This window comes from Odocoileus virginianus, chromosome 16, assembly GCF_023699985.2.
Source record: "Odocoileus virginianus isolate 20LAN1187 ecotype Illinois chromosome 16, Ovbor_1.2, whole genome shotgun sequence".
NCBI lineage: Eukaryota > Metazoa > Chordata > Mammalia > Artiodactyla > Cervidae > Odocoileus > Odocoileus virginianus.
The window spans coordinates 6,940,799-6,966,066 of NC_069689.1; the positions used below are offsets into that span (position 1 = coordinate 6,940,799).

At 43.8% G+C, this 25,268-nt stretch overlaps 1 protein-coding gene across 1 annotated transcript in view; it reads left to right on the forward strand.

Moving 5' to 3' along the window:
• Nucleotides 1-25,268, forward strand: part of MTMR10 (myotubularin related protein 10) — a 38,476-nt gene extending 13,208 nt beyond the window's left edge. The window contains exons 4-16 of the mRNA XM_020873343.2: nt 1,806-1,878; nt 2,327-2,469; nt 8,105-8,195; nt 14,119-14,278; nt 14,749-14,836; nt 14,917-15,005; nt 15,419-15,549; nt 16,595-16,664; nt 17,263-17,333; nt 18,811-18,980; nt 20,051-20,221; nt 21,326-21,508; nt 22,254-25,268. Coding sequence (XP_020729002.2) covers nt 1,806-1,878; nt 2,327-2,469; nt 8,105-8,195; nt 14,119-14,278; nt 14,749-14,836; nt 14,917-15,005; nt 15,419-15,549; nt 16,595-16,664; nt 17,263-17,333; nt 18,811-18,980; nt 20,051-20,221; nt 21,326-21,508; nt 22,254-22,850 — 2,037 coding nt within the window. The 3' untranslated portion in view covers nt 22,851-25,268. The remainder of the gene's footprint in view (nt 1-1,805; nt 1,879-2,326; nt 2,470-8,104; nt 8,196-14,118; nt 14,279-14,748; nt 14,837-14,916; nt 15,006-15,418; nt 15,550-16,594; nt 16,665-17,262; nt 17,334-18,810; nt 18,981-20,050; nt 20,222-21,325; nt 21,509-22,253) is intronic.

The following is a 25,268-nucleotide window of genomic DNA, read 5'->3' on the forward strand; positions in this document are numbered from 1 at the left end:
TCACCAACTCACTCAGTGGACATGAGTTTGAGCAAGCTCCAGGGGTTGGTGATGGACAGGGAAGCCTGGTGTGCTGCAGTCCATGGAGTTGCAAAGAGTTGGACACAACTGAGCAAATGAACTGAACTGAACTGATTGCAAGGTTAGGAATGTATTACATTAAAATTCGAAGTAAAGTTTAAGGAGAATGTTGAGACGGGTGCAGTTAGTGAGATGGTTTTAAGTCACATTGCTATTTTTATCCTCTGTGATCTTTGCTTATGTAACCTTTTAAATAAGGGAGCTATTATTTCCTTCTAAATCTTTTAACCTACATATAAAAACAAAGAGATCCTTTTTGACTGGTCATAAAGAGAAAAAAGTATACAGCAAATAATCTCATAAATGCTGCATGTTTTATGTATTTCATAGTATCTAACTGGTATTTTTCCAAAAAAGTCAAATTCTTATTTCAAATTTCTAGTACAGTTAGAATGAAAAAAATATTAATAACCTCTTGCTATTTTATTTTCTAACTGGATAAGAGTAGCTCCATATAATTTGAGTTCTCAAAAGTTCAGTCATTTGACAAACTTAATAATTGTGGACTTTTCCTCAATTCTCATTTTCTATTTTGATTTGTAAAGTGTTATATACTTTACCCCCTAGACTTTTATTTGTGATAGTTATATTTGGGTGTTAATTCTAAACTTTTGACTGAAGTGTGTAACTATGGATAAGTATATTTCAATCTATTGCAGTGTGTAGGTATATTTAAATTTAAGGCATTTAGAGATAGCTGCTATGTAGAGACACTGGCTTATTAGACTGTAAACTTGGGTATTTCCTTTTGTTTTTAGCTTTATTTCTATCTTTGGCCCCAGATTTCACTGTAAATGAGACCCATATACCTGGAAGAGCTTAAATCCAGTACCACTAATAGAAAAAAATAAGCCAGTGCCCCACCAACAGAAGGTTAATAGCATCAGCTATGTCCTTAGTTTAAAAGTGTGTTTAAAAAGTGAGTTTAACAAACAAGCAGTAGTTTGACTAAAGGTTTTTATTTCTGGTAGACTTTCTGCTCTAAAATCTCCATTGTGAATATCAGGCCATGACTTTACCCATTAAAATCTGATACTTTGAAGGCCCATTTCTTTACTATTTTAATGACAGTTTTACCTGAACTAGACATGCACATGTTTGCTGTGAAGTGATTGACAGGATACTGTGACATATCCTGTAAGTTATAGTGACACTGTAGTGTGTAATCTGCCCTAATTTTATTGTTTAAAGTGTGGGAAAAAGGTGGAGAGAATGTGATCAAAGCAGGCATGTCATGTCTCTCTTCCTCCCCTGATTCCCACTGGAATGTGTTCTGTGCGGCCACAGTGCCAGCACTGTCATAGCTGCTGCTGCTGCTAAGTCGCTTCAGTCGTGTCTGACTCTGTGCGACCCCATAGACTGCAGCCCACCAGGCTCCCCCATCCCTGGGATTCTCCAGGTAAGAATACTGGAGTGGGTTCTATTTTCTTCTCCAGTGCATAAAAGTGAAAAGTGAAAGTGAAGTCGCTCAGTCGTGTCTGACTCCTAGCGACCCCGTGGACTGCAGCCTACCAGGCTCCACCGTCCATGGGATTTTCCAGGCAAGAGTACTGGAGTGGGGTGCCGTTGCCTTCTCCAACTGTCATAGCTACACACAGACAAGTTTTCTGTTCTTTTCAGAGGGCGTCCTTGCAGCTTCTCATCCCACCTAACAGTAAGGCTTGTTATTACCATTGGGAAGTGATTGCTAACAGAATTAACATGAGCATACTTTTTTATTTCAGAAATTCCATTACAGAAACCTTCTACTTGGCGAACATGATGTGCCTTTAACGTGTATTGAGCAAATAGTCACACGTATGTATTATTCTTCACTCAGTTGCTAAATTCTCGCTTGAAGAATTATATCCCTCGAGTGATTTGGTTGAAATTTTATTTCTGTAGGTTTTTTTCCTTTTTTATTTTTTGAGTCCCAGGAAAATTAATGAGAAAGTAATCAGTAAATGCTTTTAAATAGAGATATAAAATACATGGCTTTTTATATTTCTGGTATTTGTCCTCTTTTTAATTAAAACTTTAATCATTAAGTATAGATGGTAGTGATTTTGTGTAAAGAGATATCTTTGGTATCATCAGAAGCAGTGTTAAAACTGACCCCCCAAAGTTCTCAGAATCATATTTGAATAGGAAAGATTACAGAGAAGTAGTACCCAGGTGGTGGGTGATCTTCCAGTTGTTCTCAGCAAGAGTTTGTTAAAGTATACTAACGAGTAAGTATCAAGAAAGAAATTTTTTTCCTTTTCAGTAAATGACCATAAGAGGAAGCAGAAAGTCCTGGGTCCAAACCAGAAGCTGAAATTTAATCCAACAGAGTTAATTATTTACTGTAAAGATTTCAGAATTGTCAGATTTCGCTTTGATGAATCCGGTCCTGAAAGCGCCAAAAAGGTAATCCTGTTAAGTTCTATCACAACTTTTGCACTGTATTTACCAGTTTCAGTTCCTTATGGAAGTTCTCATTTCTCAGCTGCTCAGTTTTGTTGTTTTTTTGGGGGGGGCGGGGGGACATTATTAGATGTCTGCTTATGTAAAGTGGATGTCAGAAATGTTTCTATAACTCTTTCCTTGGACTAGTTTATGGCTACTTTAAGCTATTCTACCTAATTTTTCTTTTATCAACTTCTAAAATACAAAAAACTATCGTGTACCTTTTACATTAAGATCATTACCATCTGGTTTTTTTCTCATTAAAAAGATTGAAAAGATGATGTTATATTGTAATTGAGGTTTGGTAAGACGTAATTCAGAACCTCAGAGCTTTATCATCAAACTAAAAGCTCGACTGAGGTTACGTAAGGTTAGGTAAATATGCAGTTATAGGAGGGGTCTAATAAATATTGGTATGATAAAGAAATTTTAATGAATTAATTTAAATGATATTCCACAGGGGCAACTAAAAGCTAAGGGCTTTTTAATTGCCTTGTTTTTCCCCTGCCTTCCAGGAAATGTTTACTGCAAACTCATGGAGTGAGATTCAAGGGCAGAAATTCCTTCTTTGAGTCCATATTTTGGCTTTAGTAGAGGAGTGAAGCTGGTCCTAAGCAACCTCCCACCCTAGCTAGTCTATGGTGCAGCAAGTACAGAGTCTACTAACAGAATCTCCAGGGGAGCCTTGCTCTCATGTATTGGGAATTGAGGCGCGATGAGGGAATTTTGGGCCATGAGAAATGGGTGCATTTGTTCTCCATGGTCAGTAAACTTACTGTAGTTAATTTTCTGTTGATATCAGTGAGGCTATCGGAAAAATCTTATGGCAGCTGTCTTCATGTACTTTGGTGGGGAGGTGATAAGTTTATTTTTAGAACCAGAGTCAACAGTTTCTTTACAGGAGACCAAAGATGAAATGAATATCTGAAGATGCCTGGCCATTGCAGCTCGATTAGGTAGCAGAAGTGCTGGTGGGTCTGTGGCTGACCAGTTTTCAGAGAGTGTGATAAGACCATCTTTCTGCATGCTGCCAGATGGGAAATTCAGCCAGATAACTTTTATGGCTGCTGTTAGCCATTCCGTTCTGCAGTTGTGATTTTGGCATTTTACTAGTTTGAGGTACCTGTTCTTATGTAGAAAGACTTCAGAATTAATTAGGTGGTAGATTGCATATAAAATAGTTGAACCAAGTTAATTTTTAAAATTCCTCTATAGTTATTTAATCAAAGCACCAGGAATCTGCTTATGGAAATATCACCTTCAGGATGTATAGCATGTCAAGAATAGGGACACCATTGGAACTGAGGGAATGGAGTTAAAACAGGATTTTTTTTTTTTTAAAGTAAGAAATTGATACAGTGGCCCAACAGTCTTCCAGGAAGTTTACGTTTCTCCCATCCTCTATTCTGTGTTTCAGATGACACTGTGTCAGTCATTGAAAATCATAATTATCTGACTCCTTGCACCATCTAGGATATTTGTTGCTAAGTATAATTGAGGCAATAAAGCGTGAACAAATGAAAATTAAATTTAACAGTACAAAGTAGAAGCATGAAAGATGTTTCCACATAAATGATTAATTTCCAAATGAATGATACAGAAATTCAGAATATCCCTTATCTGTTGCTGCTGCTTGCAAGTGCTTCAGGGGCCTCACTGAACCATCTACACAAAACTGGCCAGGCGGCTCCAGTTTTTTATGCCCTTTCTGCAGACCAGATTGCTGGCAAAAATCCTTTCCCCACTGTCTTAAAATATAAAAAGCAGTTACCTCACACCCAAAAGAAATACTGTTTTTATACAATCATAAGGGGGTAATACAGGAAAGAAACATAGGCATTAAGAATATAAATGGAGGGACTTCCCTAGCAGTCCAGTGGTTAAGACTCCATGCTTCCACTGCAGGGGACTCAGGTTCCTCCCTGGTCAGGGACTCACATGCTGTGTGGTATGGCCAGAAAGAAAGAATACAAGTGGAGAATTTTTTCCCTGATTTACATATCTTCAAACACAGAGGTTAAATCATGTATGGCTGCCAAAGTTTAATGTCTTCATGAATTTAAAACAAAAATTCTAGTATACTCTTTTATTTCATGTGAAAATTTTTGTTTGAAACTAGGTCACAGTTGGGAAGTTACAGCTTGATTCTACCTTCTGGAAACTTTGAATACTGTTTTCTCTGGAAGTGCTCTGATTTTTGTAAATTGTTTTAAAATGACCAAATGCGTGTTCACAGTTCTCTGATGTATGAACTATTGATAATTTTTGGAAATACAGCAGTTATATTCCTATTTGAATTACAAAATCTTGAAATGTTAAATTGGTTCACATATTGTTAAATATTGCTCCAAAGCCTTCTGGTAGTCTATTTTGTTATTGCCTAAATATCAATCAATAGTATTACAAAAAATTACAATTTCCTACAATAGCCAGGGCAAATGAACTATTTCAGAAGCAGTTTTCAAAGGTGTAGAGTTTTTCTGAAAATTTTTTAATGCTTAGGGAGTACATTACAAGATTGGAATAATTGTACATGAAAATGAGACCTACTTTTTTAAGTCTCTTATTACACTCTTAGTGATAGAACCTAGGAACATGGACATAGGCTTTTTAGGTAGTGTGTGTGGAAAGGCTGAAGGAAGAGGACTCCTGGCTTTCCTGCTCTTCTCAGAGTGTCCTGCAGTGACAGTGGGAGTGTGACACAGTTGTGTGTGCCTTTGTCTGGGTTCCCAAAGGTAGCCTGGACTGAGGTTACCTGAGCAGGGTCATGCGCACTTGTGGTTACACTGCTGACCAACAGCTTAGGCCCGGCTGTGTCTCCTTCCCCTAAAATCAACTGTAGTGCAAGAGATTAAACTGAGTCAGTGTCACAGTATTTTTGTAGTCTTCTTTAAATGCGAATGCAAAGGCTTGTTTCCTAACCTTTGTAAATGTGATGTTGTGCTATTTTTAAGGGCTTTTTAGAAATGGGCTGCGCTGGGTTTTGCCTAACAGATAGGCTTGGTAGCCATAAAAAACATATTCCATCGTCAGTGATCTGTGGATTTCTTTTGTGTAAACACGGCCCCTGACTGCTTTCTAAAGGTCTCAGAGAAAGTGATAACTAGTATGATGGGCTTGGAGTACTTCCATTAGGAACTCATTCTGTAAACTGGTATTTTCAGTGCAGCTGTTCTGAAGTGCAGAGCACCCCCAGAAAGTACTAAGGTGATGGCAGAAGTGTAGAGTCTCCTGGGCTTCTTGAGATGTGTGCGGAGGCATTGCCTGGTCTTCTCTTCTAAAGGACTAATGTGCTTTCTCCTTCCCTCACTTTATCACCTTACATCCTCTTCCCTCGTTTTACTTTCCCCTTTAGCACTCAAACTTGTCTTTTTTTTATAGACTTTCCTGTTGATCTGGTTCAGTGTCTGTCTTCCCCACTAGAATGTAAGCTCAGGGTGAGCACAGGGTTTGTGTTTGTTTTGTTCATTCTGAGTCCCCAGGATTTAGGACAGGTGGCTGCTCCGTAAGTACCTGTTGAAGGGAGGAGGCATGGTGTCTGCCCTGGAGGAATTGAACTTCATAGTAGAAGTAAAACAGATCCCGGTATCCTCCTCCTTATCCATGCTCATGACTAGTATGTGAAGCCCTGGAAAGGACAGCTCCACAAGCTCAGTTAACTACAGAGCATTGACCAGAGATGACAGCTTCAGAGAAAGAGTGGTTGGTTGATCACTGGGGAAGGGCTTCTTGAGCAGAGTGTGGAGAAGGAGGTGGCTGGGACCGAGTCAGACGGACCATATTCAGACAGGTGCTTCCAGACCAGAGACTGCTGAGGGATGGAGTGGGGGGTGGGGGGGGGGTAGGTACAGGAGGGCTGGTAGAGCCTGCCTGATGGAGGAGATTTAATTCAGCATGCAGGTATCTGTTAACTGCAGCAGATAATCCAGAGAACAGAGTTGTTGCTCAAAAGTTCATCTTTAGAAGAGAATCCTTAAGTGTTATTATTTAATTTTTTTCAGAGTATAGGAAAGCCCAGAGAGGTGCCATAAGGCAGGTATGGCTTAAGATTGTGGCTCTGGTAGTGCTGAAAAATGGGACAAAAATGAAAAAAGAATCTTGAGTGCAGCAAAGCTTATAAACTAGTAAGCATGGTGCCCAGAGGAGTAGGAAGTGACAAGGACTTTTTCAAGGTGTAGATTCTGTAGTTTGCTCCTGGAAGAAGTGCTCTAAGGACTGGTGAGCAGGCAGGGGATGGAAATGCAGGTCACTGTCTCCTAAACTTCCCAGGTGGGATGGCCTCTCACAGAAGGCTCTCCCACAGGCGTTAAGAATAGCAAGCTATTTCGTATGTTTCAAGGAGCCATTATTATTGTTGTTTTTCGTCAAAACTGAAACTAATGATAACCATTCTCCTAGTTTTATGTTCTAATTTAGTAAGACAGGAAGCATTTATTCTATAGAAGGCTTCTAAAATATATTTCTAACAACTAACACATACTTACCAGTGAATAGAATCTGCATCAGCCCACCGCAGACATGGCTAATTTGACAAGGACTAACAATTAACTAAACTTGCTTGCTTACTGTCAAAAGCATATCATTCTGGCTTAATGCTTTTTCTTCTAAAGGATAACTTTTTAAGTAAGGTGGTCTGTTCATTCCTTGCATCTGTCTTCATTTTCCTCTGTCTGCTCATGTGAGATTGTTTTCTCATCTCCCGTCATCTAGTCCAGGGCTCTGTAAGCGTGGAATACCATCCTTCAGTCTGTCTAGCAGCAGTTGAGGTTGATCGCAGCCATATCCCCCATGTGCAGCTGCTTCCGAGGCTGGGCGTGTGCTCGAGTTACCCATCCTTAGTGCAGTCTCGATTTCATCTTCATGGTTCACATGCCCAAACTGAGGCTCCAGGCAATGAGTTGACTTCACACAGGTTCCTGGCAGGTGCTTGGTGGGGCTGGGATTCAAGCCCTGATCATTGGGTTACAAAGACCATGCTTTTCCCAGCACAGGCAGAATCTCAACCATTTTACTTAAATAGTTTTTTTTTTTTTTTTTTTTTTTTATGTATCTCTTGTAACCACCCATGAACTTTTGGGTTTCTTACTAATTTTTATTTTTTTGTAAGAAAAAAATTATAGCTTTTCTGTTTTTAGATTTTTCTAAAATCTAAAATGAGGTATGAACATTAAAAGAGCATCCCTTATACTGAGCCTTCCGAATTGCTGGTATTAAATAATTATCGTCCTTAAAAAATGAAAATTTCTCTTTTTTTTTTAGGAGTAGATATGTCACTGCCTTTTTTAAGAATGCTTCATTTACTTTCCCAGTTGTGTTTATCTGAGTAAAATTATTTCCCTGTTAAAATTCAGCTCAGGAAACACGTACTGAACACTTAGCGTGTAGTCACTGAAGATTGAACAGTGTCTGGGGGCACAGCAGTGAATGAGGTCCCTGGCCTGAGAGAGCCCATTCCAGCTCTGGGTCAGCAGGAAAACATGGAAACAAGTGTCCATAGACCCTGCCCCAGATGATGCTCCCCACACCCAAGGCCTCGTTGTACGTTTCATTTAACCACATGTGTTGAAATCAATTCTAAATGTAGAATTTTTCCTAGGTATGCCTTGCAATAGCTCATTATTCCCAGCCAACAGACCTCCAGCTACTCTTTGCATTTGAATATGTTGGGAAAAAATACCACAATTCAGGTAAATATGAAAATATTAACTACTGTGACTAACTTTACATTGTCTTAAATTTTATTCTTATGTTTTATGAGAAGCCTCCAAGTACCTGAGCCTTAATGATTGTTGAATTATTACCTTCATAACTATTAGAGAATTAAGCAGTCTGTACTAAAAGAGATAATATTTGTCAGATTATTTCCTTTAAAAGTGAAGAACCTATAAGCAACTGTAATGAAAGGCTTATGGGAAGCGTGTCAAGTGTTTTACCTGCAGTCAGTGGCTTGTATTTTATGTTGAAGGAAGATAACTCTCCCTCTCCACCACTAATTGGTAGCTTGAGTTAAAGTAATCTTACTTGTTAAGAAAACTGGAGGAAATTAAAAGACATCTGAAATTCATAATATTTTTTGGAAAGGTGTGATTTCATGCAAAAGCTGAAGTGGCTGAACTCTTTAATGAACTTCATGAAGTCAAAATGTTGACTTTATAATTATGAATAAGATTCATGAAAGGAAGATGAGCATTCATCTGAAGGACAAAAAAAAGTATATTTTAAACCGATTTTACAAAAGTGAATAGTTCTGTTCACATAGATGTCAGTGATGACACCACCAAAGAAAATTGCAAGTGATCATATAATTCTGAGTTCTTTTATATACAAATGTAATTTTGATCAACCGGTTTCCTTTTTTTAACCTCATAAAAGGCTAGAGGAAAATCAGTGAGGTCATGTGTCACTTCACCCCCTCATAGGTTAGTGACCACCTGTCTGTTGCTTGCTGAGTCTCATGCTTGCCCTGTCTTTAAGGGAGCAGGATGACTCAGTTGCATGTTCGTAGTGAAAGGTCCCTTCACCCAGCCAGCATGGTCCTGATGGGGAGCTTGTAAGTTACTAATTTTACTGGTCTTTTACATTTTGTTAGAACATGTATAGTAATCTAAGTAATGTGTGTAATAAAAGTGTATTCCAGTATCATCATGTTGTAAGTGCATTAAGACGCAGGAGCAGCACATAGCACCCGCAGATGCATGTGGTGTCAGTGCACTTCACTGCTTTAGGTGATTCTCCTAAACACTGCAGAGATGACAGGTGGAAGTCATAGCTTTTGTCTTATGGTACTATACTTGAAGAAATTAGATAACAAAATGTTTGTAACTTAATTTTTAGTATCAAAATACAACTGTAACTTAGGCTTGAACAATACAAATAATTTTTTCATTTCTTAACATAAAGAAAATCCACTTATTGTCTGAAGATGAGGTGCTGTAAGTCTGCACTAGGAGGTGAACAGATGGCCCTCTGGCACATCATCAGGCTGCACATGCGATCCTCAGGGTTATCCCCAATCACACTCTCACCTCTCCTAGGAGGGCCTTTGATTCCCACTGTTCATGATACAAACCAGCTGCCTTTTTTCTGGTAGGAACGAGTCCAGTGTATGATACAAACCAGCTGCCTTTTTTCTGGTAGGAACGAGTCCAGTGTAGAGACCTGCAAGTTCTGCACAGTGTGATGCGTGGAACTCACTCAGGACAGTGAACTGTCTGATGCATTTGGTGACCCGAGACCTGATTCCCTGACTGCTCATGGTTGTCTCCATCTACTCCTTGTGGGCATCTCTGGGATGTTAATATTTTAAATAGTTTGTTCAGTCCATAGCCCTTCTACCACTGGGTTTCCTTATTCCCATCCATCACTTCTGTATCTTCTCACTTGTAGCTTGTCGAGAAAGTAATGATTGACGATTAACATGTAAAATATCTAGGAGCACTTAATATTGCATCCTTCAGACTCCTCCTCCTCGGCAGGCACTTTGTACACACAGTACTCAGCCAGAGTTGTGGGAAGCTTCCTCGTAGGGTAACATCCTTTCATACCCTCCCTGCTGTTGCAGAAGGTACACTGCATCTGTAAGATCAGAGGAGGCCTGAAATTTCCACACACTGCAGTCAGAATCCATTAAACTGAATGGAAGACCCAGTAACCCTTGACCTTCAGGATGACACCTTGATTCAGCAGCTGGATTAAAGAAGCTCTTACTACAGGCAGGCAGGTGACAAAGCTGTTCTCACAGTTGGGATGAGCAGCAGGAGGATGTGCCCAGCAGTTATCTAAGAGCCTTTTAGCTGTCCTTAGTCGTCCTGAGCTTTTCTCTTGTATTCAGCATCACTTGAATACTTCTGGGAGGATCCTGATGTTTGGGAAGATGCCTGGCACCCGCGGGGTGGGACATCCCTTGGGACAGCTCCCACGCTGACACCGCGGGAGGCGTAGGCACAAACAAGAACAATAGTTCTGTTTTTCCTCTTTTAACCTGAAAGCAACCATGAGGATGCTATTTTCACCAGTCAGTGTATTATTGGACAAATAACGTCCAAAAGATACAGGTCCATCTTTGTTATGAAATTGACAAGAGGTCAGATTGTGCTTCTAGACTAAAGAGTGAAAACCTCAGGTTCCTGGCAGGCCCAGGGTCAGCAGCTCCACCCTGTGACAGACCCCTGCTTACCAATGGGGCAATAAGATCTCGGGGTGCAGTGTAAACTCCGCAGGAAAGTCATGTTTTCAGTGACGTCATTTTGTTTTGCAGTCTTATCCTCCTTTTGTAAGCACGGGTCTGAGTATTGGATGTTCCTTTAGGTGCTTATTGGAAAACCACTTGCTGAGTATGAACTCCATTCAAAACTGTAGAAAGTTTTAGTTTTTTGTTTGTCAGTTCTTCTAACATTGTCATGTAGCTGTGAATGGTTGTGACTGGTGCTCATGTCTCTGCAGTAGGAATGCATCAGTCTGTACACCAGAATCCCCGTTGGGAGAGCTTTTAAAAGACAGTAACACTGGCGCCACCCAGCATATGAGGTCTGAATGTTGCATCCGAACCACTTTGTTGACTCAGCTCTCTGGAACTTCTTCATGATCACAGTTCTGTTTTTCCCTTCCTCGCCCTCTGTGTGACTCTGATTTTGCAGTGTCATTGAAGTGATGGGCTTTCTTTTCCTGTGTTGACTGTTTTATGGTCTTTACTGTTGCTTGAGGCGATTCTAAGTATGGAGGGGCTGGTTACATGGAAACTCTGTAGGGCTGGAGTCTGGGATAAGACCTGTGAACTGTTGTCACAGGAGCTAGTGAAGGTCAGGGTGCTCCTGACCTTGCTCCGTTTCCTGTCCCTGTCAGCTGGCTGAGGACAGCTATCCTGAGACCTAAGTCAGCAACGTCAGGGTGGCCGACTCTTCTAGAGGACTAGCCCAGCCAGCCTTCCCTGGGCACTTGTACACAGGCACGGGCTTTGGGCCTTGGGATCCTGGAAAGCATAAAAATTGCCGGACTCGCTAGTGACAGACTTAGTACCTGCTGCACATCCCATAATAAGCTCTCGCTGGAGAAGATGTCGAGTGTCCAAGAGCCCTGATCCTGGCGGCTAAGACATGGACAGGTTCTGAACAGGCAGAACCTGTGGAATAGCACAGGGTGCAAGACCCTGTAGGTGCCTTCGCTTCATGTTCAGAAAAAGCCATCTCTTCCTCCTCTGATCTTGAGATTTTGTATATTTTTGCCAGAGGAGCAGTCTCATAAACAGTGAGTGTGTTCTCAGCCCAGCTTCCTAGTCTTCGACCTCAGGACACTGAGAAGCACGCAGTCCTGTCTCCGCCCAGGGCAGAGCTGCCAGAGTATTTACAAGCTCCTGACGAAAGTCCATGGTGTTCTTTCAGCTTCTCTGTGGTGGTGGTCTCGGTGCGTGGCGGGGACCTCTGTGTGGTGGTGGTAAAGGCAGCGTTTCTTTTCTTGGTTTCAATGTGGATGATGTTTGCTCTTTGTTTCTGATAAATAGGCTTTATCGAGTTAAGGAAATTCCCTTTTATTCCTAATTTGCTAAAATTTGCTATTTTTTTATATCATGAGTACATGTCGAACTCAAATGTTTTTCTGTTCTTGGGAGGGTTTTTCCCCTTTAATTTAGTTATATGATGAAATACTTAGGTTTTCTAATATTGGCTAGTTTGCTGTGGGTTTTGGTGTTTTGGAACACTGTGTAAAGTTGGGAATTACCTGGGAGTCCCATGTGGGTTCTGAGTTCTAGAGCAGTCACGAGTCCCAGGTTTCCCAGCATGTTCCTGTGGCTGTCACTCTAAGAGCAGGTGCTGAGACGGAGCAGCATGCCAGGATGTGGGCTTAGAAGGAGCATTTTAACTTTTAACAAGCTCTGTTAGAATCCTAATCATCATAACTCTGATGCCACTTAAAAGATAAAATCCAAAATTCCTAGCCTGGCGCCTGAGACCCTTCCTGATCTAGAGTTATGAGTGCTGTCCAGTGGTGGCGTGTCCTGTGCCCTGCATTGTCCAGTAGAGAAGCCACTGGCCGTATGTGGCTGTTGAGCACTGGAATGTGCCTGATGCAGTTGAGGAACTGAATTTAAAATCTCAGTTAAACTTAAATTTCAGTTGGAATGTAAAGAGCACGTGTGGCTGGTGCTTGCTCTTTGATACAGCACACCTGTGCGTCTGGGCATTCCCCAACCTCCCTGCCGCCACCTCTGGCACCCTTACTGCTCTTAAGGTAGTTAGCTCACTACTCAGTGGTGTACAAATCAACCATATTCCTTAAGTCCAGCTCTACCCAGCACGCCCCTCTCCTCATCAGCCACTGGGCAGTGCTTGCTTTGGCTGGTTCCTTAGGACTCTGCTCCGAGCATCTCGGGTCAGAAGCCTGGGAAGTTGCCCACCCAGCCTGTGGCCCCAGCAACAGCGCAGGGCTTCCTGCTCCTCATCGCTCACGTCCACCCAGTGCACTGTGACAAGCGCCTCAAAGTAGGGGTGAAATCTTACTCATTTGTCCATTTTCAGGCCTTAGCCTGTGGTCAGATCTCAGAAAATACCTGTTTTACAGCAGGTTTAGTAAGTAGTCCATAGGAACAGGCGTGGCATGTTTACCGGACGGAAAAGGGTTTTCATAACTACAGGGGGATGGGAATTGGAGAGCACTGGGCAACAAGGGTCAGGGCAGGCCTGTGAGGGCACTTCAGGAGAATGCAGTTGGAGACGTTGGGGCAAGGGCAGCATCCTGAAAGCCTGTTTCTCAGGAAGCGTGTCTTGTGGCAGCAGTGGCTGGACTGAGTGCAGCTCAAGTAGCGAGACCCCAGGCTGAGAGGGGTGCCCTCCATCACCCAGATTGGACCCTTCTTTCCCTCTGGTCCCTCTGAGGCCGTGCACATGCTCCCAGCAGGTTGCAGCACTTCTCAAGTGGAAAGCTTCCTTGCTTGGGAAGGTCAGATCCTGGCCTCTGTAACCCTCCATTGCACTGGCCCTCTAGTGGGGTGTGAGGAGTCCATGTGAGCTTATCATCAGAGGAAAGCTAAGTAGAGACCAAGAGTGTCACAGTGAGTCACAGTAGGCAAGGGCTGAGAAGTCAGTTGTGGAGAGATGAAAGGTCCAGACGGCTCAAGAGTGTAGGTGCTGGTGGATGCATTCATTTCTCTAGGCAAAACCAGCAGTGACCTGGGTTCATGCTTCAGCTTGGGGCAAGGGGTCAAGAGTGACCACGAACAGTTGAAAGTTGAGGAGGAGATGACTGGAGAGGAAATGTGGGAGCAGCATCGTTCAGACCCTGAGAAGGTAGTCAGTGAATGTAACAGACAGTGTGTATGATGTAGAGTGAGGGTGGTCCAGGTGGCCACGTGAGCGCCTTCTCTAGTGCTGGAAGGCACTGCAGGCAGAGCCAGTGGATGGACAGGGCATGGAGGTGCTACAGGAGTGGACGCGGGGGCTGTCCTGAGAGAGGAGGGGGCTGCCTCTTGTCCAGGACAGGGGAGGATAGGCCAGGACAGGTGAGGTGGCCTTGGAGAGACCAGAGACAAACAGAGATGCTACATCGCAGTGTGTTGGCGACAGGAGGCAGGAGAGAAGGGATTCAGAGCAGGCTTAATACTGTTGCTTTTTCTTGTAGCCAGCAAAGCTAATGGAGCACCCTTGGGAGCTGGGGGTGGCAGCAGCCAGAAGACGCCACTGTTCGAGACGTACTCAGACTGGGACAGGGAGGTGAAGAGGACAAGCGCCTCGGGCTGGAGGGTCTGCTCCATCAATGAGGGCTACATGATTTCCACATGGTGAGTTTGCTCTTGCAGGGTGCTCACTGCCGGGGTGCTTCTAGGAGTAGTCATCAGACTCTGCCGTCATTGGTAACTGGATGGGAAACAGACAAGGGAGAGAGAAGGAGTCAGTGCTTCTTGGTAGACTTGAGGGTTGGGTTGGGTTGGTGTGACTGGTGTTTCCTACCCCATAGCCTGTTGAGAGGACCAGGGTGGATTTTGTGTTTTTTTTAGAAATTGCATACATGTTTGATTAATAGTCATTCTAGACAATATTTCAAATGCTTCCTTTGGATTCTTCCTCTGCTATAATACAGCTTTTGGGATAATTGACCACGTTGCATCTGTTTTCGACCGTGTCTAGGCTCCTCAGTGTACCCACAGTGCTCACTAGGTGGGGTGCACGTTAGTTAAAGTGGGGTCTGCAGAGCACGCTTGTCCCACTGGAAGCCAAGCTCTCACATCATGATTTGTGTTTTCATCTGCAGCCTCCCAGAGTACTTTGTGGTGCCGAGCTCGCTAGCAGATCAAGACCTGAAGGTCTTCTCCCATTCTTTTGTTGGAAGACGGATGCCAGTAAGTGAGGCCTGCTGGGTCTCTCCAATACTGTGTTCCACTTTCCAGCCAGTTAAGTAAAGACCCTGCTTCTCTCCTAGTTCTGGTGCTGGAGCCACTCGAACGGCAGTGCCCTCGTGCGCACAGCCCTCATAAGAGACGTGCTGCAGCAGAGGAAGATCGAGCAGAGGTGAGTGGGCCACCGCCCTCAGAGCTTGGGGTATCTTTGTCGTTCTAGCTAGAGAGTCAGAAAGCACCATGTACTTCATACAAGCATTGCCACTATGGAGAGGATGTGAACGTATTAAAATTAACTCTCAGGTTATACTAAACATAGTTTAGTTCTTTGGCATATAAGGATCTTATGTTGCTGACATCTTGCTGTAGTGCTGCCTCTAAAGAACTTTCAGAGTGCAGTGATTCCCGGTCAAGACACTGCAGAGTGAATCAGGTTTTTCTTATAGTTCAGTGCGTCCTAGGTTTATCAAGTCAAACCAACTAAGATGGTGGCAACTAAGATGTAAGTTAGCTCATAGTAGGTGCTCAAAACATATATGTTGAATAAAAGAATGAATAGTGACTCAAAGGTTTTGTCTTTATTAGGGTTTATAATGCAATAACTAAAAGTCATCCACAGAGAAGTGATGTCTACAAGTCAGATTTGGACAAGACCTTACCCAACATCCAAGATATTCAGGTGGCTTTTGTAAAACTTAAACAACTGTGTGTTAATGGTAATTTTATCTTTATTATATATATACATATGTAAACAATGACTAGGTGATTCTATGAGGCATTGTTCGAGGCATGTCAGGATAAATGACATAACTTAAAAATTTAGAAATAGTTAATAAGTAAAGATTCATTGAGATACCTGTACAAATTATCATTATATGAGACTGTCAGAAGCTCTTAGAAAATGAAGTTTAAGCTGCGTTTAGTTTTGGAGGAAAAGTGTCTGCTAGTAGAACAGTGTGCGACCTCACAAGTAAACTAAGACCCTAATGTGCTGAGTTATGTTTTGAGCCACATGAGAATGTGTGCAGCCTCAGAGTTCCCATATTTTTGCTGGAGCACATGCTCACGGGGTGCTTCGATGTGCCTGCCCCTGGATCGCTGACTCACAGGAAAGGGCCCTTGGTGTGAAGGGTGTGCAGAGAGCCCCTCATCACTGGGCGGTGGAGAGGCAGCATGACTGGAAGGCGAGCTGGAATGGGGCGGGTGTGTGTTTGGAAACACAGCAACTGTATCTTTCAGTCGTCCAGTACTTGGGGTGGCTGGGGATGGGGTTTGTGAGGCAAGGGGCACCTTGAGATGAGCCAGGACAGGCCCCATCAGGAAGCTGCCCCCTTCCCTGCAGGGGTTGCACCAAGGCCATGTCAGCCAGGCAGTGGCAGCAGGGAGGGGTGGGAGGCAGGGAGGGCCAGGCCTGTGGTGAGGAGGCTGGGGAGGGAAGGCCAGAGTCAGGGAAGGCCGGGGTCAGCAGCTCTAGGAGGCAGAGGTGGTCGGAGTCTCCGAGATTTCCCCGGAAGAGCCAAAGAGGAGACACAGGCCTGGGGAGTGCTTGGTTCCATTCTTTATAGAACTGTGGTGCGACTTCTTAAATGTTTTTATTATTTAATGCAAATGCATTACACTTCTTGAAGCCAACTTTTGAAGTATTAGAAACTGTGATGTATCATCTAACTCTCAATTTGATCATGTTAAGAAGCCCGGAAGTGTTATATTGAATATATATATGAGTGTATAGAATTACATATGTAATCATATTAATTGCAGAACCGTTTGAAGAAACTGAAGAGAAATGGCTATCTTCACTGGAGAATACACGGTGGTTGGAGTATGTAAGGTTTGTACAACTGCTTTCTTTTTCTCCTAACTCTTTATTTTGAAATAATTATATATTTGCAGGAGGTGCAAAAATATTACAAAGCCGTGCACTCCTTACCTGCTTCCCAGTGGTAACAGCTCACACAATGGGTGATGGCTTTGGAGCCGAGGAGCTGACAGCAGTGTGAGCTGGGTCCTGTTCAGCATTGATAGACAAGTGTTCTGGTGTGCTTCTGTGTGGGCTCATCACGTTTATAGACCCTTGTGACTGCCAACAGAGTCAGGATGCAGACCGCCCCATCACTACATCTCCCTCCTGCCACCCCTGGAGGGCTGCGCCCCCCTCCCCTACAGGTCCACCCCTGCCCTCACTCATCTCTTCTCCGTCTCTGTAGTAGGGTGATTTCAAGAAGGTCATGTAAATTAGCAAAATTTAATGAATTTCCCTGATACAGAAACCAAACTACTCACATAAATACTGAAGAAACTCAAAAAGGTTACAGAGACTACCAATGGGTATGGTGAGAGATTAGCTTTGCTTGACTTCAAGTACTTTAAACAATATATCTGTAGTGGAAGTTTGGTTTTTAACATTGTGTTTCCCTTTGTGTTTCCAGGGCATTTCTTAAACATGCAGTAGAACTTGTGTACGTGCTAGAGAGCAAGCGTCTGTCTGTAGTGCTGCAAGGTAACTCCTGACCACCGTGGTCCCTGGGCCATAGTATCTTGGGTGCTGTAGCTTTAGGGTACACTTTGAAATTAAGACATGTTAAGTCCTCCAACCTTATTACCAAAATTGTCTTGGTTATTCTAGGTCCTTTGTATTTCTGTGTAACTTTTAGGATCAGCAAAAAGCCTACTGGGTTTTGGATAGGACTGTGTTGAACTGGAGACTGGGGAGAATACTGTCTTAACGTGGAATCTCCCGATCCATGAAATGAGTGTCCATTTATTTGGATTTTCTCTCATGTCATGTCAGCTTTATAGTTTTTAGTGTAGAACCCGTGCACTTATTTTGTTAAATCTGTGTTTTATTTTTGATGCTGTTGTGAATAGTTGCTTTTTTAATTTCATTTTCAGATGTATTGTGTACTCATTGTGTATAAAATTCCTGCAACCTTAGTAAACTCATTCATTAGTTTTAGTAGTTGTTTATGGATTCTTCAGGGGTTTTATTTTACATATGGACACACATTGTCTGCAAATACAGTAATTGCTTGTTCCTCTCCAGTTTGAAATGCCTTGGATTTCTCTCTTGCCTGACTTCCCTGTGTAGAGCTTCCCGGACAACATTCAGTAGAAGAGACAGAACAGACATCCTTGTCCTTTTGCCCATCTTAGGAGGAAAGTGTCCAGGATCTCACTGGCAAGAGTGATGTTAGTTGTAGGTTTTTGTGGATTCCACTTGTCAGGTTGAAATTCCCTTCTCTTCCTAGATTGCTGAGAGTTTTTATCCAGAATAAATGTTGAATTTTAATCAGACAGATGCTTTTTATGTATCTAATGAGATGATCATGTAATTTTTGTCCTTTATTTTTTATTATGGTGTGTTACTTTGTTGGGTGTTAAACCAGCCTTGCTTTTCTAGGATAAATTCTTGCATTCCTGAGATAATTTGGTTTGTTTATACTTTGTGGATGACATTACATATAAGGGATACTATATGATAGTTTTCTTCTGATTTTTGTGGCTGGCTTTGATATCAGAGTATTCCTGGTCTTATTATTAAAGGATATCAGATATGAAAGATGGGAGGGAAGCATTTGCCACCTTGTCAGATGATGGTGGATAGTTCCGTTTCTCTTGTTCACCTCTGAGTGACCCTGTAGAGCTATCAGTGGAAAGATTGTGGGATATTTAATGCTGTTGCCAAAACGAATAGAATGGACTCTTGGGAGATTTTTACCACAGATCATTGAAATGTAAAAAGAGTGAGGGCTATACTTCTGATACCTAGAAAACATTCATATGTAAAAGTCCATCTCTCCATTAAACATGATCTGTAGGTAATATTTAGAGTTGCTAGCCTGAATGAGATGTCCTAACACGGATGATCTTGAAGGCTGCCGCACACAGAACACTGCAGTGTGTGCTTTACCTCCCCTTCCGTCCTTCTCTGAGCATGCTGCTGTGTACTAAGTGTTGTCTTTCCGTTTCACTGACAGAGGAGGAGGGAAGAGACCTGAGCTGCATCGTAGCTTCTCTGGTCCAAGTGATGCTGGACCCCTATTTCAGGACCATCACTGGGTTTCAGAGTCTGATACAGAAAGAGTGGGTCATGGCCGGATATCCGTTCCTGGACAGATGCAACCACCTGAAGAGATCGGAGAAGGAGGTAACAAAGCCTTTGTGCTTATCATCAGCTCGTCAGTGTGCACAGGGTACAACCGCGTCATCACAGGGAGAGAGATTCTGTGCGGAAGCGGACAAGGAAGCTTTTAAAACATTGCCTTCACTACATCCTAGCTTCTTAGTCCAAGACTGACCCGTGGATTAGAGTTCAAGTTGAGGTGTTTATGAAGACTATCATAACTGTATGATAGGCGACACTCTAAAAAGTAATCTATTGAGTTTCTCTTAGTTGAAAACTGCTTGAAGAAATGCCATTAATACGGTAGGTCTTCCGTAAGTAGACAGTAGGCACATTAGGTATTTTGGAAAACCAGCTTTGGAGTATCATAGTTTCTTAAAATGGGGTACAAGGGAGGCTGGGGGGGCACATGTTAAGAGCTGCGAGGCTGGCAGGGCCTCGGGTCCTTGTGGGGCTGTGAGAGCCCTGCGGTGTCCCATGTCAGGGAGGCTCCTAAGAGCACTGCTGACTCGCTGTCGCGTGTAACAGTCCCTGCCATCTGAGGAAGCCCCAGCAGTGAATGCTTCCCGTGTTGACTCTGACTCATCAAGGCACACTGAGTGGGTGCAGGGGCTGCTGCCAGCTGCTGCATTGAGGGTGTGCCCCGGGACCCCAAGGCCACACCAGCGTCTGAAACCCAGTTATGTCTCTGGATGCTGACTGAAGGGTCAGCCAAAAGTTGTTACAGAAGCTGCTTTATGGTTTGGAGGTTTTTGTTTTAAATGTTCTGAAGAACTATTTCCAGGTTTGGCTTAAACATGTATTTCCCTGTTCCCCCTTCACAGGGCAATTCCCTGCCTGTCTTTCTGGTTCACCACTTAAGCGTGGTGGACTTGTTGGACAGAGAGGTGCTGAGACATGTCCCAGGCCAGGCTCGGTCTCAGGGTGGCCATGGCTGTCTAGTCTACTCATGTATGCTGAGCTCAGCTTCGGGGCCACGCACACAGGCCTCACTGTCTACTAATATCTTCCTTCACGTCAGTGAGAAGTTTGGGGGTAGACGTGGGCCCTGCAGGCCAGCACTGAGTAATCTCATTTCCTCGTGTGTCTGCCAGGCTCCCGTGTTCCTGCTCTTCCTGGACACCACGTGGCAGCTGCTGGAGCAGTGCCCAGCGGCCTTCGAGTTCTCTGAGACTTACCTGGCGGTGCTGCACGACAGCACCCGTGTGGCCCTGTTTGGCACCTTCTTGTTCAACTCTCCACACCAGCGTGTGCAGCAGAGCACGGTGAGCACCCGCCATGGCAACGTGCAGTAGCTGTCTCCTGTTAAACTGTCTCAGTTATGAATACCATTTTAAGCTGTAATTTCAGATGGATAGCAGTCCAGGAACCTGAACCTGTTGCATTTGTGAGTGAGCATTCTAGGTGTTTCTCTCTGACAGTTATTGAAAGATGCAGCTTATTTTAACCACCGTAAATGTACTTTTGTATTTATATGTTCACGTTTGAGCTGTCTGAATGGGTAATTGGTAAGATCCTGTTTGAAAACATTTATTTCCTAGTACAGTAGAATAAAAGGGGTATAAAGCAAATGATTTTTCTTTGAGAATTCTATGGGGAAGGAATTTGAGAGGAAACACAGGCATGATGCAAGACTGGAACTCTTGCTGGGCACTGCTTACTGAGTATCCTCAGACCCTGATGCCGTGGGGCAAGTCACTTTTATGTAGGCCTGTCAGCTTCCTGTCCCAACTCTTAACCCAGAGGAAGAACTGTGACTAGGGAGGGTCTCAAGCCAGACTTGAAACCAGCTTCTGGTTGCCCTGGTGAGCCTTCTGGAACCACGAGTTCTGTCTTATCCATGTCTGGAGCAGTGGGTGTAGCCACAGAAACTGCAGTGCCCAGAAGGACGCTCTCATGGGCCTTCAGGAAGACTGTAAGAGGGGCTGCCTTCACAGTGAGCTGTGGCCCTAGCCAGGGCTGGGACTCTGCTGAGTCTGAGTTCCTCATCTGTGAAGCTGCTGCCTCAAACCAGCAGCTGAGCATCCTGAAGACGCATGCTGTTCAAGACTGTGGGTGTGAGCATTTAAGGAGAAGGTTTGTTCAGGCCACTGCACCAGGGTGAGCTCCCTCCACGAGTTCACACTCATGAACATGCTCACTGCCCAGGGCCCCCCTCCTCCTCATGCAAGGGCCATGCCCTCCTCGTGTCAGCTGCCAGCAACGTCTGTTCTGGGGAGCAGAGTGTGCTGCTCCAGAGGGGTGGGAATCGCCCTCATACAGAAAATTTCACTTGTATAATAATGAACAACTCATCAAAAAGGAAGTTATCAATGAGAAAATCTTGAGTTTGGCATTTTTCACAAATGTTCAAATATTTTATTTTGCAGGAATTTGCTATAAGCAAAAACATCCAGCTGGGTGATGAGAAGGGTTTAAAATTCCCCTCCGTTTGGGACTGGTCTCTCCAGTTTACACCAAAGGATCGCACCCTTTTCCACAACCCCTTCTACATTGGAAAGAGCACGCCTTGTGTGCAGAATGGTTCTGTGAAGTCCTTTAAAAGGACAAAGGTAAACTACAAAAACGCACTAATGGTGGAAACCTGGTGTTTGCGCACACATAACCAAAAACATCTTTTTCAGAACAGAGTATTGAAAGTCCAGGCACGTCCCACGACAGCATTGCTAATGCAGGTTTGAGGAGTCATTTGCTTTCTTTCTTTTATGGCTGCGCCATGCAGCTCAGGAGATCTTAGTTCCCCAACCAGGGATTGAACCTGTACCCTTGGCAATGAGTGGGAGGAGTCTAAGCCACACAGTTTTTTTCATTATTATATTTGTGATGGTGATCTGTGACCAGTGATCTCTGATGTGACTATTGCAGAAAGATTACAACTCGCTTAGGGCTCAGATGAGGGTTAGCATTTTTAGTAGTAAAGTATTTAAGGTGTGCACATTGTCTTTTTAGACATAATGCTGTAGCACACTTAATAAATTACCATATACTGGAAACATATGTGCCGGGAAACCAAAAACCTGGTGTGACTCTCTTTATCGCGAATCCACTGTCTCCCAGGGGTCTGCCTGTGACGGGTTGAATATATCAGCTCCACCCCCATACAGACCACAGCCTGGCAAAGTCAAGGCCCAAGTGACCAACTTCAGTGGAGGAGGACTGGAGCAATTATTACCAAGGGAGGGACAAAATGTCCTTTAAGGTTGAAATTCTACCTGAGTGTATGTTCACCATCACACTTTTACCATCTCTCTGAAAGGGGAAGCTCCAGGAGAATAATGCTAGAATCTCTCTGTACAGAAAAGCTACAGCTCCACACTGAGAGGAATGCCAGCCTCCTTAAAGAACGGCATCATCAGTGAGCAGGAGTTACGGCCAAGGAGAAACTCACTAATCCTGCAGGTGAAGCCAGCACCTCTGGAGCCGAGGGACAGCCAGGACTGGGGCGTGGAGCAGTTCTTCCAAGAATGGGCCTCCAGGCCAGCTGACCTGCACGGGACCATCCTGCCACGTCTCTCAGGGGCACACATCAAGCTGTGGAAACTCTGCTATTTTCGCTGGGTCCCCGAGGCCCAGATCCAGCACGGGGGCTTCATTACAGCCTTCCACAAGCTCTCACTGCTGGCCGACGAGGTGGATGTTTTGAGCAGGGCACTGCGACAGCCCCGGGGTGGCCCCACGCCAGCCCCCGGCCCCGAGCTGGCCCCAAGCAGGCTGTACTTCCATGCTGGCGGCCCATACGACGCCTCAGGCACGCTGGACTTCCTCTCATCCTCCTTCCCCTTCTCCCCAGTGGGCAATCTGTGCAGGCGGAGCATTTCGGGGACACCGCTGAGCAAGTTTCTCAGTGGGGCCAAGATATGGCTGTCCACTGAGACCCTCGCCAATGAAGACTGACCATCCTGAGGGACGAGCGGGACTGCCTACCCATGTGGGTCCGAGATACGGCTGTCCACCGAGACCCTCACGTGGAGACCAAGGGGGTCTTCCTGCACGTCCTGAAGGGTGAGCACAACTCCTGCCCTAGATGTCGGACATGCTCATCATTATCTGTAACAACTGAGATTTGCACTAATTCTTAAAAACACATTGAATTATGTTTCCTTCACAGTTTTTTAAAAGACAGGCCTAACTTCTGTTATTTATGTTCTCTTTCTCTCATGCTGGGTCTGGCTCGTTTTTAGGTCATTTGCAGGCAGACATTCCCACGATTTTATTACTGTGATCAGACTAATCAGGTTTTGTGTGTGGCATTTGTCTTTCTAACCACCTACTACAGCTTCCCTGATCCTTGGTCGGATTAGCAGCCCGAGCAGCAACCATCAGGGGAGTCAAGAACTAGAGTCTGGTGTATTTTCAAGAATCATCCAGCAGACCCCAGTGGGTGTTCATGGGTATTTGCATTTTGCTGGTCACTTTCATTATCTCTAGTTGAACTCACCTTAGAGTTGTGTGTTCCCACACTGTAATTTATTTTAGATTTCTGTCTGGGACCGTAAATCACTGTGTTTTAAAATCATGAGTTTGCATAGGGCTAACTTTAAAATGATGTGCACTGTGGACTTCAAAAGCATTTGCTGTAGATAATATAATTAAACTTAGAAGTGCCTTTGATTATTAACTATTAAGATATGAATAACGCAGAGTAAAACAGTTTGAGTTAGGATATCAGAGTCCCACCGCACATCAGGAGGAGGCTAGTCATGAAGCCTCCAGCTGAAAGTCACCTGGACACCCCAGGTCTGGGGGTTGGGGGGAGCGGAGCCAGCACTGGCAGTGTTACTGAGACCCAGCCACTCTGGGCACCTGCCCCTGGAAAGGGGTGGTGAGCTCAGGAGTCAGGTCACCTGCAGGGAAGGACAGAGTGCCTGGCACTTGGGGAGGGAGGACAGGTGCGTAGAGGTGGATTTCTCTCAGGATATTGCCATTTTAACCAAGAGCACCTGCCCCGCCCCACCTGTGACAGCAGCGCTGAGGAGATGGACGAAGACAGGTGTGCTCTTGTCTGAACTCCTGATGGCAGGTGTGTCACGGGAGCTGCACCAAAGCTGCAGGGTGAGAGCACGAGCTCGTAGCGGCCGTGCTGGTCAGAGTCACCACACCCTTCACTTTTGGGAAAAGATGGATGTTTGAAATGTGGCTGTCATATCCTTGTCTTAAACTGCCATCTTATTTTTTCAAAAAATGTTTAAAGTGTGCAGTTAGATTATGTTCTTTTCTAAAACAGGTTTTTTCAAAACAGTGCTTTACCTTCATATATAAGAAATAGGTATTTCTGTTTGAATTACTTGCCTTTAAAAAATTGTTGGATAATGTCTCTGGATTTAAAAAGATGGAAGTTCCTATGCAGTGTCTAAGGAAATCCATCTTGTGTGTAAACCCAATGTTTCTCCCAACCTGCCGAGAAAATAAGGGCTTTTTTAGTTTATGTAAGCAGCACTGTTGCCACTAAACATTTTATAGTCCTTGACTGGAACCAGCTCCAGCCCCCTGAAAACCCCAAAGCCCATCTTGCCACTGCAAAGTGTAACAGTTCTTCCCCATTTTTCACTAGGCCGCTTTTTAATTATTATAAATTGTCTTAATTTGTTACTGTTTTTTCAGGTTAAGCATTTATTTCTCTATAACTTTCTTCCCTATCACATTTATTTCAATTGTTTTAGTAAATGTTTTTAACTTGCAAGTTTTAAAATGATTAGGTACTCTTAATGCTGTTTTAAAATAGAAAATGTGCATATTTTTGTATGATAATCAAATGTAAAATACAGTTTTTTGTTTTATTTTTGCTGAACAGTTGTTATATCATGATTATTGTGCCACACTTTATCGTGCACAATATGAACAACAACTATCCCGGCATTAAGTCCTAGCCCCTGCAGAGCCACCGGCCCCATTGCTGGCCTAGGATGTGGGGACAGAGTCCGAGGGCAGCACTGGCCATGGATGCCCAGCTTCTGCTGACAGGACCATGCAGGCAGACTCTCAGATAGGACCTCAAGGTGTAAAGTGTCTTACTGTTGTTCGTGATGGAAACCAACTTTAAAACCAAAAGTGTCTAACTTTATTTAAGAAAGTATATTAATTTGTGCTAACAGAGGGTGAAAATTGTTCAACACATACTTCAACAAACTCTTCTTGCTATAGCAGTAACCTCGAGTAGCTGAAACTTGATTTTGAAAGAAAATGAAAACCTTTGTGCCTAAAACTGATTGTGACTTGCATTAAAGTAGGATGGGCAGAAAGGTGAGAGATTCTGTTTTCCAGCAGTGATGAATGTGAAGGAAGTGCTGAGTGCTAATAAAATGTCCACAGAAA